Consider the following 14,377-nt stretch of genomic DNA (forward strand, 5'->3'; position numbering starts at 1 on the left):
GAATGCTTGTTTTAATAAGGAATCTCTACACTGATCAACAAGCCACAGTAATGACAGAAACTGAACAAACGGACTGTCTAACTGGCTAAGGAGTTAGACAAGGCTGCATTCTGTCATCATTACTGTTCAGGTTAAACATGTAATGAGAGGCAGAACTGGAGGAGGAATGAGAAGAATTCAAGATTGGTGGAGGAAACATCAATAGCCATTGCTATGTGGATGACACAAAACTCATGGCTTTTTGTGAAAATCAGGAAGACCTAAAGGTCCTTTTAAAGACAATGAAAGAAAATAATGAAAACATTTTACCTTCTGCTTAATGTTAAGAAGACAAATGTCATAACGACAGAAAAGATTAATAACTTTACCATGGATGAAGATCTACATCATGAAGATTTCATTTGAACCTTTATTAAACAGACAAATGATGTTCACAGTTTTTAATGACAAAGTTAATTGTAAATATAAACAAATTTAGAAATGGATGCCTGCAACACATTTAAAAAGCTGGGACAGAGGCATGTTTACCACTGGGTCACATCACCGTTTCTTTTAATTCTTTTTAATGAAATTGTGGAAGTGGAATTTTTGCCTATTCTTGTATATTTGACTTGTAAAGCTCAACACTCTAGTGTCTGATTTTTCTTTTCAGGAAGCACCATACATTGTCAACGAGAGACAGATCAGGACTGCAGGCAGGCCAGTTAAGCACACACACTGTCGAAACTCATGCAGAATGTGTGTGTGTATATACACAGTATATACAGTATATATATATATATATATATATATATATATACAGTGTATCACAAAAGTGAGTACACCCCTCACATTTCTGCAGATATTTAAGTATATCTTTTCATGGGACAACACTGACAAAATGACACTTTGACACAATGAAAAGTAGTCTGTGTGCAGCTTATATAACAGTGTAAATTTATTCTTCCCTCAAAATAACTCAATATACAGCCATTAATGTCTAAACCACCGGCAACAAAAGTGAGTACACCCCTAACAGACTACACCTCTAAATGTCCAAATTGAGCACTGCTCGTCATTTTCCCTCCAAAATGTCATGTGATTTGTTAGTGTTACTAGGTCTCAGGTGTGCATAGGGAGCAGGTGTGTTCAATTTAGTAGTACAGCTCTCACACTCTCTCATACTGGTCACTGAAAGTTCCAACATGGCACCTCATGGCAAAGAACTCTCTGAGGATCTTAAAAGACGAATTGTTGCGCTACATGAAGATGGCCAAGGCTACAAGAAGATTGCCAACACCCTGAAACTGAGCTGCAGCACAGTGGCCAAGATCATCCAGCGTTTTAAAAGAGCAGGGTCCACTCAGAACAGACCTCGCGTTGGTCGTCCAAAGAAGCTGAGTGCACGTGCTCAGCGTCACATCCAACTGCTGTCTTTGAAAGCTAGGCGCAGGAGTGCTGTCAGCATTGCTGCAGAGATTGAAAAGGTGGGGGGTCAGCCTGTCAGTGCTCAGACCATACGCCGCACACTACATCAAATTGGTCTGCATGGCTGTCACCCCAGAAGGAAGCCTCTTCTGAAGTCTCTACACAAGAAAGCCCGCAAACAGTTTGCTGAAGACATGTCAACAAAGGACATGGATTACTGGAACCATGTCCTATGGTCTGATGAGACCAAGATTAATTTGTTTGGTTCAGATGGTCTCAAGCATGTGTGGCAGCAATCAGGTGAGGAGTACAAAGATAAGTGTGTCATGCCTACAGTCAAGCATGGTGGTGGGAATGCCATGGTCTGGGGCTGCATGAGTGCAGCAGGTGTTGGGGAGTTACATTTCATTGAGGGACACATGAACTCCAATATGTACTGTGAAATACTGAAGCAGAGCATGATCCCCTCCCTCCGGAAACTGGGTCGCAGGGCAGTGTTCCAGCATGATAATGACCCCAAACACACCTCTAAGACGACCACTGCTTTATTGAAGAGGCTGAGGGTAAAGGTGATGGACTGGCCAAGCATGTCTCCAGACCTAAACCCAATAGAACATCTTTGGGGCATCCTCAAGCGGAAGGTGGAGGAGCGCAAAGTCTCGAATATCCGCCAGCTCCGTGATGTCGTCATGGAGGAGTGAAAAAGCATTCCAGTGGCAACCTGTGAAGCTCTGGTAAACTCCATGCCCAGGAGAGTTAAGGCAGTTCTGGGAAATAATGGTGGCCACACAAAATATTGACACTTCAGGAACTTTCACTAAGGGGTGTACTCACTTTTGTTGCCGGTGGTTTAGACATTAATGGCTGTATATTGAGTTATTTTGAGGGAAGAATAAATTTACACTGTTATATAAGCTGCACACAGACTACTTTTCATTGTGTCAAAGTGTCATTTTGTCAGTGTTGTCCCATGAAAAGATATACTTAAATATCTGCAGAAATGTGAGGGGTGTACTCACTTTTGTGATACACTGTATACCGATCAGCCATAACATTAAAACCACCTTTGTTTCTACACTCACTGTCCATTTTATCGGCTTCACTTACCATATAGAAGCACTTTGTAGTTCTACAATTACTGACTGTAGTCCTTCTGTAGTCCTTTCATGATGTTCTTTAATGGTCAGGACTCTCCCAGGACCAGTACAGAGTAGGCATTATTTAGGTGGTGGATCATTCTCAGCACTGCAGTGACACTGACATGGTGGTGGTGTGTTAGTGTGTTGTTGAGTGCATCAGACACAGCAGCGCTGATGGAGTTTTTGAACGCCTCACTGTCACTGCTGGACTGAGATTAGTCAACCAACCAAAAACATCCAGCCAACAGCGCCCAGTGGGTAGCGTCCTGTGACCACTGATGAAGGTCTAGAAGATGACCAACTCAGACAGCAGCAATAGATAAGAGATCTTCTCTGACTTTACATCTACAAGGTGGAACAACTAGATAGGAGTGGACAGTGAGGGGACTTGGCATTTAAAAACTCCAGCAGTGCTGCTGTGTCTGATCCACTCATACCAGCACAAAACACACTAACACACCACCACCATGTCAGTGTCACTGCAGTGCTGAGAATCATCCACCACCTAAATAATACCTGCTTTGTGGTGGTCCTGTGGGGGTCCTGATCATTGAAGAACAGGGTGAAAGCAGGCTAAAAAAGTATGCAGAGAAACAGATGGACTACAGTCAGTAATTGTAGAACTACAAAGTGCTTCTATATGGTAGAAACAAAGAGGTGGCTTTAATGTTATGGCTGATCGGTGTATATATATATATATATATATATGTGTGTGTGTGTGTGTGTGTGAAGTTTGGCTGGTAATGTTAAATAACAGTAATGAAGACACATTATTTTCAGATAAAAATGTTTATCTTTAGATGATATAGAATGTCGCTCAGACCAACATGTGATCATAGCACAATAAAAAGTTATAATACAGTGTAGAAATTGTATAGCCATTTAAATGCATCCTTTGCATTAACATCTGAGAAATATCAAATAAACCAAAACAAAATTATTGCAGACAATTTGCTTTAAGAACAAAATTCTTCAAGGACAGAACACTTGAATGAAATATTCAAGGATTCTGGGTTTCTCTGTAGAAAAAAAGCTCAATTGTTTTCCTTTTTTCAAAATCACTTAAGTGACTCAAACTATTAAAACGTAAATATCAAGTCCCTTTACTCATGTCTATCATGGTTTAAACATTCATCATCAAATCTTGACCTGCTGCTAACAAACAAAACCAGCTTAAGAGGCATTAAATCATCCGAGCATTAGTTGCTCTGTATAATTAATTGCCAAGTATAATTAAATATCAAACCAGCCATGACTTTTGCTTGCATGTCAGTTAACGTGACAATGATCTTACAAAAGTTCAAATAAAATATTGCATTAGACACTGAATAAACTGATCTAGAGAAAGAGGAAAACCTAGACAGTCCATATTGTAGTCCAGTGCACATAGTTAGTTATTCTACAAACTGAAGCAAGATCATCAAAAACATTCAGGATTTTTTTAAAACATGCAATAGTTTAAATTTTTTTTAACCTATTTAGGATTCAAAAATTGAGAAGTAATAAATGATCACTGCTCAAAGCGTCATCAAATATAAGCTAGTTAGGCTGTAATGTTAATGATATTGTGTATGTAATAGTGAAAGCTCAGTCAGTGTGAGCTGTTTTAAATGTACTTTAATATTTGCTTCAAATAAACACTCATCATTTACTCACCCACCAAATATATGCACTTCATGGGTATAAAACTAATGACTTTTGGCCTATTTGTTGCTCTGTACCTTTTGCTCCCTCATCTGTGCCATCCAAAAAATTGACCTCAGTAGGACTCTATTGCCCCTCCGGTGCATGTTACCCTATGTTATGGTACATTTTTAAATAACACATTTAGTCCAGTGCCAAGTGACCCGTGCTAAATTTATTTACCCTTTATGACCAAGGACCAAGTGTTCCTGACTGGCAGTGCAGACTGTTGATTAGTCAAACTAAATGGCCACTGCAGTGAGACAATATAAGCGCCATGTTTAAAACTTGACTGCAGTGGATTTATTAAAGTGTTGTACACAAACCAAGAATTGTCCTGTTGTTAATACTTCTATTGTTTACTGTTACCATAGCAAATTTGCTCTCAGGGTCTGGTGCAGAATGGCATCAAAGCATCAAAGGCTTACCTTAAGTGAACTTTTACTTTCACTAGTACCCTTTTGCAATTTAAAATGCACAGTAACACATTAGGTATGACAAGGACAGTTCTGAATCACTGGCTTTGTATGACTGGGGCACTGTTCTCCTTCCAACACTGACACTGAGATTTTTGACAATGAAGAATGAGGTAGAAAATGTGACAGGATGTACAGAGAACAGATGGCCTACAGTTATTAATTATATACCCACAAAGTGCAACTATGTAATTGGTATAGATTATAATACAGTTAATAAATGTATGAACCAGAAAGCTGAATCTAACAATATAGGCGATGAGTGTAAATATAATGTCTGTTTGTGTGTCAGTGGGCACTTTCAGGTCCCACATATTTATACTTACATTTTTAACTTGGTGAAAACAGTATTTCCTTACAAGTTTAGTAAAACGATCATATTATAGTCTCCTCACTGAATTCATGATAAAATATGATTTTCTGTGTCTGTTTTATGGTTATTTCAAAAATATGTTAAAAGCTTTACCACTATATGATAAAGCCATATCGTATTATTTAATCATTTGTAACTTCAACAGTAAAAAAGTCATGTGGACAAACTGCCCATATCTTTAAAAAAATTGCTGTAGTTTTAGAAATGGGCAGCACGGTTGCTCAGTGGGTAGCACTGTCGCCTTATAGTAAGAAGGTCTCGTATAGTATAGTAAGGTTCGATCTCCAGGCAGGGCGGTCCAGGTCCTTTCTGTGCAGAGTTTGCATGTTCTCCCCGTGTCTGCGTGGGTTTCCTCTGGGAGCTCCGGTTTCCTCCCACAGTCCAAAAACATGCAGTCAAGTTAATTGTAGACACTGAATTGCCCTATAGGTGAGTGGGTGTGTGTATGTCTGCCCTGCAATGGACTGGCGCCCCGTCCAGGGTGCTACTGTGTGCCTTGCGCCCATTGAAAAGCTGGGATAGGCTCCAGCACCCCCAGCGACCACAATTGGATAAGCGGTTAAGACAGTGAGTGAGTGAGTTTTAGAAATACTGAACTATCTCAGACCATACATTGAACTACTTTTTTTTAACTAATTATCCAGACTGAATTTGGACTGTTAATCTTTACACCTCCTAACCTATGACACTGCACAAAATGTTGAGTTCTGGTTAACACAGACAATAAAATTAATTGTCGGATGTTCTTATAAATAGTCTTATAAATTGTTTTAATGGTAAATAATTAGATTTTCTGTAAACTCTGGCATTATGCAGCACTTTCTATTAAAAAGACTAATGTAACTAACAACCAGTGTCAAGTTACTGTTAGGAAAATAGCAGCCCAAGAAACCTTTTTCACCACTGCACCACAAGGGCTCTGAATTATATTAATACTCTATGGCAATATATTGTCATTGTCCTGGGAATACAATGCTGCAATGTAGTAAACCTGAAGCTATTCCTAAAACAATGAGCTGGAACTTGCTGTTCATAAAAATTCAAATAATTTTTGAAAACTTTGTGAAAAATGTTGCCCACAGTTGCAGAATCACCCACCATACAACATTTCTTTTGGGCGGCATGGTGGCTAGCACTCTCACCTCACAGCAGGAAGGTCCTGGGTTCGATCCCCAGGTGGGGTGGTCCGGGTCCTTTCTGTGTGGAGTTTGCATGTTCTCCCCGTGTCTGCGTGGGTTTACTCCGGGTGCTCCGGTTTCCTCCCACAGTCCAAAGACATGCAAGTGAGGTAAACTGGAGATACTAAATTGTCCATGACTGTGTTCCATATAACCTTGTGGGAACTGATGAACCTTGTGTAATGAGTAACTACCGTTCCTGTCATGAATGTAACCATGTAAAACATGACGTTAAAATCCTAATAAACAAACAAACAACATTTCTTTTCTATAAAAGTTAGTCTTCATACTAAACAAATAACACCAGAGGTAAACGACTTCATGGTGTGCTTAAAGTTCTTTTGAGACAGACAAATAGACTATCTTGACCTTGACAAAAATGTAAGAAAAAAACAAAAAGAAACAAAGATGTGTAAATGATGCTGTTTAGCATATATTTATAATGATCTGTGTTATCCTTTACATGCATGCTGCTTTTCCACAGCTAAGGGTAACAAAAGGTCATTATTAAATTATCTAATGAGTAGGTGAGTGAAATATTTAAACATTGAGATGAACATGAGTATGGTATAGGTATACATTAGTGAGATGCATATTATTGATTGTTACGTTTAAAAGCGAGCAACATAACAGGGTAACCTTACAGAAACATTTACAGTGTATTGCACTCAGGCTACAGATCAACTGACGTTTGGTTGTTGCTAGATCTACTTAAATATGTCATTCCCCACCTCCCAATAGAAAAATAAAAATAATCTCAGTATCAGTAGGTCTAAATAGACGATAATCGATCCCACTGTTATTTGATTATAAATTGTACATTCACAAGAGGACAACGAAAGACATTTTTAAATTCAAATTGATATGTGCAAAACATTAAAGATCTCTATAAAAATATGTGCATATGAATAGATCTATATTCTCTATCAATACATTATTTTCTTAATTTACATTATCTGATTTAATAAAGTACAGATCATGTACAGTTCTTGAATGCTTTTGTCCGTATTTCGTTTTATTTAATCTGTGTTGTCTTTACAGAAACAGCAATATTAATGACAAGATGGTATGAATAAGGAAATAAATAAAAAACAAACAAGTCCTGAACTCAGAATAATGTGATTGAGCACTGGGAGTATAATAAGAACCAGAGTTCCATATGGATACCTGAAATTGCATATCCCATCTTGCTCAATCTCTCATATCAAATTTGCCATTATTGGCTGGCTAACACAATATTAATATCAGAAAAACTTTGGCTATTGATATTAGTAACTGGTGCCCTACAATAAAAAATGCCACAGTGTCTGGCATGCACCACAAGGTTCATTTAAATGTTTGTATCTGTTATCATTGAGCAGTCCTGTTTACTGTGCTAAAATCAGTGGACTCCTCAAGTGCACTGTCAAAGGGTGGAGATGGTATGGACAGGTCCTTTTCATGCAAAATGCCTGCTAGGCTGCTCATGGAACTGGAGTCTGAATGGTGAAAAGGGTACCGTGGAAGAGAGAGATATTCACCACAGTGTGAGTGCTGCCTCTCGACTTTAATAAGAGGTTGGCTGGGGTCCTGCTGCTCCAGGAGGTCCAGTGAGTCACGCTGGAGAGCCAGCTCATAGGACGGAGTTCTTCTTCGCAGTAGCATGCTTTCAGACAGCTTCTTCATGGACGAGAGAGATGGCAAGTGCTCTGTCTCCAGCAGGGGTTCAACAGAGATGCAGGGAGGACTCATCTTCTTTTTCCTGGACACGTGCAATGACAGTCCATGTGTAGGATGGTGTCTCTTTTCACCAGCAGCCTGATCAAATGCATCTTCGTTCATGGAAGAGCAAATTTCAATGGAGTGCCGTCGATGGTCCTCAGCCCCAGAGGGCTTGTCTAAAAAACCCCTGGTATCCACACTGAAAAAGTTTTTGTAGTCCTTGTGTGTGATGCTGTACATGGTAAGACTAGTGGCACTGCTGCAGTTTTTTACAGGCAACGACCATGGTGTAATGTAGGGGGACAAAGACTGGCTCCGACCCTCTGCTGGGGCTCCTGACCACAGCCTGGCTGAGCTGGTGATGTGATGCACCTCCCTGTCGACAGGGTCGCCAGAATCTGACATGGAGTCGCTGGGGCTGCTGCTGCTTGACTGGCTGGCTGATCGGGAAGGGATATCTCTCTGGCTGTAAGGGTGTTGAAGGGTGCAAATGCTAGGTAAGTGTCCGCGAGAGTGCAGAAAAGGAGACACCTGAGGGCTGCTAAGGGCTGAAATATACGGCACTGGGAAGGTCAAGCTAGCTTTTGTACTCTTGTTCAGGTTGGGGTTATATGTTTGCACATCAATAGAATTTTTCTTGTTTGCTTCCTGGAGGAAAAAAAGGATTTTGGTACAAGCGATGAATGTAAATAATACAATTAATACAGAGCATCTTAAAAGAGAATTTCTCAAAATGAAATGTGTAGCTGCTGTACCTGCCTACGCAGAGTCCTGCTTGTGATGTGCACTGGTGATGGTGTTGGAGGAGGGATCCTGGGCATGCAAATGTGGGGCTGGGGAGAAACACCAGGGACCTGGAGCAAGGAATGGCCCTCACATGGCTGGGAGTGGATTGATGTCACTGAGCCTATTCAGAAAGTGTGTTATTCATTAGACTATGTCACCATGACTACTTAATTAATTTAGTTTAAAAATCCTTAAAACCATAATAGAGGTACTTACCTAATTCAAGGTAGTCTTGAGTTGGTTCCAGTTCCTGGAGTGGGTATGGTGCACTGGCGGGCCTCACTGGACGAAACATGTAGCTGTCGTTAGGCAAAGAGTGCATCCTGGATACTGACATCTTCTGTGGAGATAGCAAATTTTCCTGGATTTCTTTAATCCTTTCATTCTGTGTTGGAAAATATATGTATAATTTTGTTTATAGAAAAAGGCTTTATTTGTCATATACAGTGTATCACAAAAGTGAGTACACCCCTCACATTTCTGCAAATATTTCATTATATCTTTTCATGGGACAACACTATAGAAATAAAACTTGGATATAACTTAGAGTAGTCAGTGTACAACTTGTATAGCAGTGTAGATTTACTGTCTTCTGAAAATAACTCAACACACAGCCATTAATGTCTAAATGGCTGGCAACATAAGTGAGTACACCCCACAGTGAACATGTCCAAATTGTGCCCAAAGTGTCAATATTTTGTGTGACCACCATTATTATCCAGCACTGCCTTAACCCTCCTGGGCATGGAATTCACCAGAGCTGCACAGGTTGCTACTGGAATCCTCTTCCACTCCTCCATGATGACATCACGGAGCTGGTGGATGTTAGACACCTTGAACTCCTCCACCTTCCACTTGAGGATGCGCCACAGGTGCTCAATTGGGTTTAGTCCATCACCTTTACCTTCAGCTTCCTCAGCAAGGCAGTTGTCATCTTGGAGGTTGTGTTTGGGGTCGTTATCCTGTTGGAAAACTGCCATGAGGCCCAGTTTTCGAAGGGAGGGGATCATGCTCTGTTTCAGAATGTCACAGTACATGTTGGAATTCATGTTTCCCTCAATGAACTGCAGCTCCCCAGTGCCAGCAACACTCATGCAGCCCAAGACCATGATGCTACCACCACCATGCTTGACTGTAGGCAAGATACAGTTGTCTTGGTACTTCTCACCAGGGCGCCGCCACACATGCTGGACACCATCTGAGCCAAACAAGTTTATCTTGGTCTCGTCAGACCACAGGGCATTCCAGTAATCCATGTTCTTGGACTGCTTGTCTTCAGCAAACTGTTTGCGGGCTTTCTTGTGCGTCAGCTTCCTTCTGGGATGACGACCATGCAGACCGAGTTGATGCAGTGTGCGGCGTATGGTCTGAGCACTGACAGGCTGACCTCCCACGTCTTCAACCTCTGCAGCAATGCTGGCAGCACTCATGTGTCTATTTTTTAAAGCCAACCTCTGGATATGACGCCGAACACGTGGACTCAACTTCTTTGGTCGACCCTGGCGAAGCCTGTTCCGAGTGGAACCTGTCCTGGAAAACCGCTGTATGACCTTGGCCACCATGCTGTAGCTCAGTTTCAGGGCGTTAGCAATCTTCTTATAGCCCAGGCCATCTTTGTGGAGAGCAACAATTCTATTTCTCACATCCTCAGAGAGTTCTTTGCCATGAGGTGCCATGTTAAATATCCAGTGGCCAGTATGAGAGAATTGTACCCAAAACACCAAATTTAACAGCCCTGCTCCCCATTTACACCTGGGACCTTGACACATGACACTAGGGAGGGACAACGACACATTTGGGCACAATTTGGACATGTTCACTGTGGGGTGTACTCACTTATGTTGCCAGCTATTTAGACATTAATGGCTGTGTGTTGAGTTATTTTCAGAAGACAGTAAATCTACACTGCTATACAAGTTGTACACTGACTACTCTAAATTATATCCAAGTTTCATGTCTATAGTGTTGTCCCATGAAAAGATATAATGAAATATTTGCAGAAATGTGAGATGTGTACTCACTTTTGTGATACACTGTATACATATACACGTGTACAGTACAACAAAACCACATATCCCAGCTCATTTGGAAGCTGGGGTCAGAGTGCAGGGTCAGCCATTGTACGGCGCCCCTGGAGCAGAGAGGGGTAAGGGCCTTGCTTAAGGGCCCAACAGTGGCTGCATGGCAGAGCTGGGATTCGACCTCTCAACCTTTTAATTGACAGCCCAAAGCTTTACCCACTAGGCTACCACTTTTGTTTACCCATTATATAAAATCTCTCAATGACTTTGCAGCTGATTTTGCATTTACTGACCTGGACCTGATCAATATATGATTACTATAATATTAAGATTTAGTGGAAATTTAACTAATAAAGCATTAATCTCCTTAAATATTATATATAGTGCTAATAATTCAGCGAATGTGGCTCTTTTTGTCAAAATATGCCATTCATTAACCATCAACCATTAATTCCAGTTAAATGATCCAGAAAAAAATCAATTCCTCTGCCAAAACAGCTGATCGAAGACTGAAAGAGTACATAGTCCCAGCCCACCTTAACAACTCACTTCCCACAACCCCTCAGCACTATTCTTTGTGCTGTTGCCAACTTGCACTGTAGTCAATAAAAGTTCATCTTGAGTGCTCTAGAAATAGCTTTTACCTTACTGTCACTGGTAAACACAAAAATGTTCTAGTTTGGTCCTGTCTCTATTCCAGTTTATAGTAAACTGATTTTTACCCTTATGTCCTCATTTGGGTCAGTTATTGTACCCCCTCTTTATGTCTCTGATTAATTAATATTGTAAAAATGGTCATTGTCATTCTTGTTTGACTTTACCAACCCCACTTGGCCTATTCCATTCCTATCTGCTCTTTGAAAAGCATGGAGAAACTTTGAGGCTATCCCTAAAGATAAATTAGAGATGGAGGATTGGGGTGGATTTGGGGAGGGGTTCCATGCAGTTTCATGGGTTTCATACAGTTTTAGCTCAGAGCCTGACCGCTTTACTCAAATATTTACTGAAAGCGAAAATAGCCAAAAAAGCCTTGTTTAGCCAGAAAATCCAGTTAAGTCAAAACACATTAGAAATTCAGTCCAGTCAGAGTGCCCTCAGTTACTGAGACTTGCTCCTTCAAAGCCAGAGCATTACAAAGTTGCTATGCTTCTAGCACTATTGTTTCTGTTTTTTGAACAACACCAGCCAGTTGTGCTTTATGCCACATAAGTCATTTTCGCACACACAGCGACTTCAGACTCGACTCGGACTCGTTTCAAATTACTCGAACTCAACAGAAAAAGTCAGCAACATTAGTTACGTGTGACAATTATATATATATATATATATATATATATATATATACAGTGTATCACAAAAGTGAGTACACCCCTCACATTTCTGCAGATATTTAAGTATATCTTTTCATGGGACAACACTGACAAAATGACACTTTGACACAATGAAAAGTAGTCTGTGTGCAGCTTATATAACAGTGTAAATTTATTCTTCCCTCAAAATAACTCAATATACAGCCATTAATGTCTAAACCACCGGCAACAAAAGTGAGTACACCTCTAAGAGACTACACCCCTAAATGTCCAAATTGAGCACTGCTTGTCATTTTCCCTCCAAAATGTCATGTGATTTGTTAGTGTTACTAGGTCTCAGGTGTGCATAGGGAGCAGGTGTGTTCAATTTAGTAGTACAGCTCTCACACTCTCTCATACTGGTCACTGAAAGTTCCAACATGGCACCTCATGGCAAAGAACTCTCTGAGGATCTTAAAAGACGAATTGTTGCGCTACATGAAGATGGCCAAGGCTACAAGAAGATTGCCAACACCCTGAAACTGAGCTGCAGCACAGTGGCCAAGATCATCCAGCGTTTTAAAAGAGCAGGGTCCACTCAGAACAGACCTCGCGTTGGTCGTCCAAAGAAGCTGAGTGCACGTGCTCAGCGTCACATCCAACTGCTGTCTTTGAAAGATAGGCGCAGGAGTGCTGTCAGCATTGCTGCAGAGATTGAAAAGGTGGGGGGTCAGCCTGTCAGTGCTCAGACCATACGCCGCACACTACATCAAATTGGTCTGCATGGCTGTCACCCCAGAAGGAAGCCTCTTCTGAAGTCTCTACACAAGAAAGCCCGCAAACAGTTTGCTGAAGACATGTCAACAAAGGACATGGATTACTGGAACCATGTCCTATGGTCTGATGAGACCAAGATTAATTTGTTTGGTTCAGATGGTCTCAAGCATGTGTGGCGGCAATCAGGTGAGGAGTACAAAGATAAGTGTGTCATGCCTACAGTCAAGCATGGTGGTGGGAATGCCATGGTCTGGGGCTGCATGAGTGCAGCAGGTGTTGGGGAGTTACATTTCATTGAGGGACACATGAACTCCAATATGTACTGTGAAATACTGAAGCAGAGCATGATCCCCTCCCTCCGGAAACTGGGTCGCAGGGCAGTGTTCCAGCATGATAATGACCCCAAACACACCTCTAAGACGACCACTGCTTTATTGAAGAGGCTGAAGGTAAAGGTGATGGACTGGCCAAGCATGTCTCCAGACCTAAACCCAATAGAACATCTTTGGGGCATCCTCAAGCGGAAGGTGGAGGAGCGCAAAGTCTCGAATATCCACCAGCTCCGTGATGTCGTCATGGAGGAGTGGAAAAGCATTCCAGTGGCAACCTGTGAAGCTCTGGTAAACTCCATGCCCAGGAGAGTTAAGGCAGTTCTGGGAAATAATGGTGGCCACACAAAATATTGACACTTCAGGAACTTTCACTAAGGGGTGTACTCACTTTTGTTGCCGGTGGTTTAGACATTAATGGCTGTATATTGAGTTATTTTGAGGGAAGAATAAATTTACACTGTTATATAAGCTGCACACAGACTACTTTTCATTGTGTCAAAGTGCCATTTTGTCAGTGTTGTCCCATGAAAAGATATACTTAAATATCTGCAGAAATGTGAGGGGTGTACTCACTTTTGTGATACACTGTATATATATATATATACAGTATATATACAGTGTATCACAAAAGTGAGTACACCCCTCACATTTCTGCAAATATTTTATTATATCTTTTCATGGGACAACACTATAGACATGAAACTTGGATATAACTTAGAGTAGTCAGTGTACAACTTGTATAGCAGTGTAGATTTACTGTCTTCTGAAAATAACTCAACACACAGCCATTAATGTCTAAATGGCTGGCAACATAAGTGAGTACACCCCACAGTGAACATGTCCAAATTGTGCCCAAAGTGTCAATATTTTGTGTGACCACCATTATTATCCAGCACCCTGGACATGGAATTCACCAGAGCTGCACAGGTTGCTACTGGAACCCTCTTCCACTCCTCCATGATGACATCACGGAGCTGGTGGATGTTAGACACCTTGAACTCCTCCACCTTCCACTTGAGGATGCGCCACAGGTGCTCAATTGGGTTTAGTCCATCACCTTTACCTTCAGCTTCCTCAGCAAGGCAGTTGTCATCTTGGAGGTTGTGTTTGGGGTCGTTATCCTGTTGGAAAACTGCCATGAGGCCCAGTTTTCGAAGGGAGGGGATCATGCTCTGTTTCAGAATGTCACAGTACATGTTGGAATTCATGTTTCCC

The 14,377-nt window shown here is 41.2% G+C and overlaps 1 protein-coding gene across 1 annotated transcript in view; it reads right to left on the reverse strand.

Annotated features, from left to right (window-relative positions):
• Positions 1-7,256: 7,256 nt before the first annotated feature.
• The window catches only part of cacna1ha (calcium channel, voltage-dependent, T type, alpha 1H subunit a), a 105,471-nt gene continuing 98,350 nt past the window's right edge, over positions 7,257-14,377 (reverse strand). Inside the window, exons 33-35 of the mRNA XM_063012894.1 lie at positions 8,960-9,128; positions 8,713-8,864; positions 7,257-8,605 (exon numbers count right to left, since the gene is read on the reverse strand). Of these exons, the coding sequence (XP_062868964.1) occupies positions 7,607-8,605; positions 8,713-8,864; positions 8,960-9,128 (1,320 nt within the window). The 3' untranslated portion in view covers positions 7,257-7,606. The remainder of the gene's footprint in view (positions 8,606-8,712; positions 8,865-8,959; positions 9,129-14,377) is intronic.

The sequence above is a fragment of the Trichomycterus rosablanca genome, chromosome 2 (assembly GCF_030014385.1).
Source record: "Trichomycterus rosablanca isolate fTriRos1 chromosome 2, fTriRos1.hap1, whole genome shotgun sequence".
In the NCBI taxonomy this organism is placed as follows: Eukaryota; Metazoa; Chordata; class Actinopteri; order Siluriformes; family Trichomycteridae; genus Trichomycterus; species Trichomycterus rosablanca.